A 3,965-nucleotide genomic window follows, 5' to 3' on the forward strand; every position below is an offset into this window, starting at 1 on the left:
AGCGAGAGGTCAAGAGGGTCAGAGGTGCGCGGGGAACCCAGGCCAGACCCAGCACTCACTTTGCCTCCCACAGACGCCGGGCCCCTGCGCCTACCACGTGGTGAACCCCGGGGTCTACAAGACCCGGGCCCCCCAGTTCACGATGCTGGCGCGGACTTCGTTCCCCCAAGACAGCACCCTGAAGCCCGGACCCGCAGCCTACAACGTGGACCAGGTGGTCTGGAGTTCAGGGTCAAGGGTCAGAGGCAAGGGATGAGGATCCCCAGTCGAGGGTATGGGTCGGGGTTCAGAGAGAACAAGGCTCCCCGCGCGAAGCCGTACGCCCCCGGCTCCGCGAGGTCAGCGACGTCTTCTGGCCCGCAGCACCGGAAGCCTCGCGGCTGGACCTTCGGGATCCGGCATTCGGACTACCTGGCCCCAATGGTGACCAACGTGGACGACTGACCCGCGGGCGGGGTGGGGGCACAGGCCCACCGCAGTGCGCTTAAAGCTTCCGGAATCAGCCACGTGTCCGCCTCTCTCTTTGTGCACGGGCGGGGTCAGGGCGGGAGCGTCGAAGTCTGTTGGAGAGCTGGAGAGGGGTGTCCCCGCCGCACAGTGCCGGGAACTGGGCGGAGCCCGACAGAAACCGGGCGGCGCCCACTCCCGAGCCTCGAGGTCCCGGAAGCCCTGCATTCGTCAGGCAATTCGCGGACTGGCCGCAGGCTGCGAACAAGGCTACTGGCCAGATCCTACAAGCTGTGCCTGCGGTCCTTGGGCCGCTCTGGGTTATTGCCGACCTGCCCCTGCTGGTGGCCAGTGGCCAGTGGCCAGGTGTGCACGGCACCTGCAGTCTCGACCCCGTGGCCAAGGGTGACGTGGGGTGGAACCCGACCAGACTCCGGAACAGGACGGGCCGAGGGCCGCAGTACGGAATAGGTATGGGCCAGGGTCACGTTGTGAGAGCGAAAAGTGGAAGTCAGACACCGAAGGAGCGACACAGTCATGGAACCCAAGGGTGGACACCAGAGACACACACAGGAGCCGAGTCGGGTCAAGGGCAGGGGGTGGCAGGGACATGGATGGAGGGGTGGGGAGGGAGGGCGTTGTCCTGGGAAATATATGTGTCTGGCTTCCCCGCAGGCCCAGAGCAATGGCAGCCCCAGGAACTCCAGCCCCACCAACCCCAATCGCACCAGGTGATGGTTTGCTGGGAGGACGGGGGGGACCTCCTGACTCAATGCCAGGGGCCAAGCAGCTCCCAGTGCTGATCCGCAGGAAGCGAGATGGAGGCCGCTTAAGTGAGGAGGACATCAAGGGCTTCATCAGTGCTGTGGTGGAGGGGAGTGCACAGGGGGCACAGATTGGTATGTCGGGAGAGCCAAACACCCCAATTCCCACTTAAACTCTGGCCCCCACAACCCCATAGACTGCCTGTCCCCATGCCACAGCACCCCATCACTGACGCCAAAATACGATGCTGTGGGGACATCCCCTCTATGTTCACATCCAGGGGCCATGCTGATGGCCATCCGGCTGCAAGGCATGGATCTGGAGGAGACCTCTGCGTTGACCCAGGCAATGGCCAGGTCTGGGGAACAGCTGCAGTGGCCAGCGGCCTGGCACCAGCAGCTTGTAGACAAACATTCCACAGGGGGAGTGGGAGACAAGGTCAGCCTGATCCTGGCACCTGCCCTGGCTGCGTGTGGCTGCAAGGTTAGAGACTACTTCCTCTCCAAAACCTTGACTCAGTCAGCAACCGGGCCACCCTCACTTCCCAACTCTGGTCTGAAGACAGAACCCAGGCTTGTCCCTGCCAGCCCTCAGTATGGAACTGGGGTCCGCCTTAAGCCACAGCAACAGAAAACAGCCTCTGCTTCCCTGTAGGGAGAGGGTCCTGAAAGAAAGAGCTAGCTACTACTTTCTCTCTGTGCCCAGACTTATCTCCAGGGATGGTAACCACCTTCTCCCTCACTGACATCTGTACTCCCCCTCCTGGCCAGGACAGTTATTCTCCATTCTCAGCTGGGTTAATTCCAGCTAAAGTCTATCTAGGGAAGGTGAGGAAACACTTTTGAGTGAGTGGTGAGGGGGACCGTGCAGGTGAACTCAGCCAATATCCTTGCCTGCCAGGTGCCAATGATCAGTGGACGTGGCCTGGGGCACACAGGGGGCACCCTGGACAAGCTGGAGTCTATTCCTGGGTTCAATGTCATCCAGAGCCCACAACAGGTACAGGCAGGCCACTGACTTTTTATCTGGATTGATGGAGATCTTAGCCATAATCATGGAAGGGTTATTCATCAGAGTCATTAATGGAAATACTGAGTATTCAAAGGTCACTGATAGTCATTGGGCATGGGTCAGGGTGGAGGGAACTTTGATCAGGATCATCACTGGGGACTTGGTCAAAACCACTGGTGGGGCCCGGCATGGTGGCGCATGCGGCTGGGGAGAGATAGGAGGATGGCGAGTTCAAAGCCAGCCTCAGCAAGAGTGAGGCATTAGCAACTCACTGAGACCCTGTCGCTAAATAAAATACAAAAGGCTGGGGATGTGGCTCAGTGGTCCAGTGCCTTGGTTTTAAAAAAAAAAAAAAATCACTGATGGACTACTAATTTACAGCTATACACTGATCATCTTTGTCAGGTCACAGAGCAGAGCCACTGCTGAGAATCTAGAGTCATCCATAGGTCACTGTCACTGAACAGGGCCAGTAGGATCCTTCATCAGAGGCCACTGGGGGGGCGGGGTGTCTTGACTAGATGCAAGTGCTGTTGGAGCAAGTGGGCTGCTGTATTGTGGGTCAAAGCAAGGAGCTGGTTCCTGCAGATGGAATCCTGTATGCTGCACGAGATGTGACAGCCACTGTGGATAGCCTGCCACTCATCACAGGTGACCTGACTCAACTCCAGGGACAGCTCTCTGCCTATGGGGGTTATGACCCCTATCTCTGACCTCACAGTCAAGGTCCTCTTATTAGAAGGACCCTAGTGAGAATACCTGACCACAGATTCATGAGGGTGACCTGATGCTTAACGCACTAGGCATTGCCACCCCATCCTAGGGGCCAGCCCCTCCTCACCCCAGAGTCAGCGTCACATGGAGTGATATCTCTGCCTCCCCCAACAGCCTCCATCCTCAGTAAAAAGGCGGTGGAAGGGCTCTCTGCCCTGGTGATAGACGTTAAGTTTGGTGGCGCTGCAGTCTTCCCAGACCAGGAGAAAGCTCGGGAATTGGCAAGAGCACTGGTGAGCCCCTGCACATGCTGGGCCAGTGTAAACTCAGAGAAGCCCCTGCCCCCGTGGGCCCCACCTCCTTACACCCTCACTCGCCTCTGCCCACTCAGCAGTCCACCCCTCCCTCCTTCACCCGCCATCAGCCTTCACTGACTGAGGCTTAGTCTCATGCCTTTAGAAAATCTCCAGGTTGCCCCTCCACCCCACGCCAGACTCAAAATGCTTCCGACACCCACAGTTGCGGACTGGCATAGTGCTTCTGGTCCCCACCCCCAAGCCCTCTCCGACCTCGTTCTGAGGGTCTGGCCACCCAGGGTACTTCCGGAGCTGGAATTTTATGATGCAAGATTGGGGTGGAGGCCCCACGGGGTGCCAAGTAGAGTCCACACTGAGCCAAGGCTCTGCAGGTTGGCGTGGGGGCGGATCTGGGGCTTCGGGTGGCAGCAGCCCTGACAGCCATGGATAACCCTCTGGGTCGCAACGTGGGCCATACCCTGGAAGTGGAGGAAGCGCTGCTCTGCCTGGATGGCACGGGGCCACCGGACCTGCGGGACCTGGTCACTAGACTCGGTAAGGGAAGCGGTTGAGGTTGGGGACTGCAGAGCCGCCCTACCGGACGCCCAGGCCCTACGGCACCTAAAACTCGCCCTGCCGACTGGCAGGCGGTGTCCTGTTATGGCTCAGTGGACATGCGGGTAGCTCGGCCCAGGGCACCGCCCGGATCGCTACGGCACTGGACGACGGCTC

The 3,965-nt window shown here is 59.5% G+C and overlaps 2 protein-coding genes across 2 annotated transcripts in view; both read left to right on the plus strand.

Annotated features, from left to right (window-relative positions):
- Positions 1-502, plus strand: part of Odf3b (outer dense fiber of sperm tails 3B) — a 2,724-nt gene extending 2,222 nt beyond the window's left edge. Inside the window, exons 2-3 of the mRNA XM_048803231.1 lie at positions 7-214; positions 364-502. Of these exons, the coding sequence (XP_048659188.1) occupies positions 7-214; positions 364-444 (289 nt within the window). The 3' untranslated portion in view covers positions 445-502. The remainder of the gene's footprint in view (positions 1-6; positions 215-363) is intronic.
- Positions 503-641: 139 nt separating this feature from the next.
- On the plus strand, positions 642-3,963 carry LOC107160226 (thymidine phosphorylase; the record flags this gene model as incomplete). Its single annotated transcript, XM_015506875.2, has 8 exons — positions 642-918; positions 1,123-1,346; positions 1,493-1,695; positions 2,113-2,211; positions 2,745-2,874; positions 3,112-3,230; positions 3,626-3,788; positions 3,881-3,963. Coding segments are annotated over exons 2-8 (1,011 nt in total), but the record flags the coding sequence as incomplete, so codon positions are not given.
- Between the last annotated feature and the right edge of the window lie 2 nt (positions 3,964-3,965).

This window comes from Marmota marmota, unplaced genomic scaffold, assembly GCF_001458135.2.
Source record: "Marmota marmota marmota unplaced genomic scaffold, marMar, whole genome shotgun sequence".
Lineage (NCBI taxonomy): Eukaryota > Metazoa > Chordata > Mammalia > Rodentia > Sciuridae > Marmota > Marmota marmota.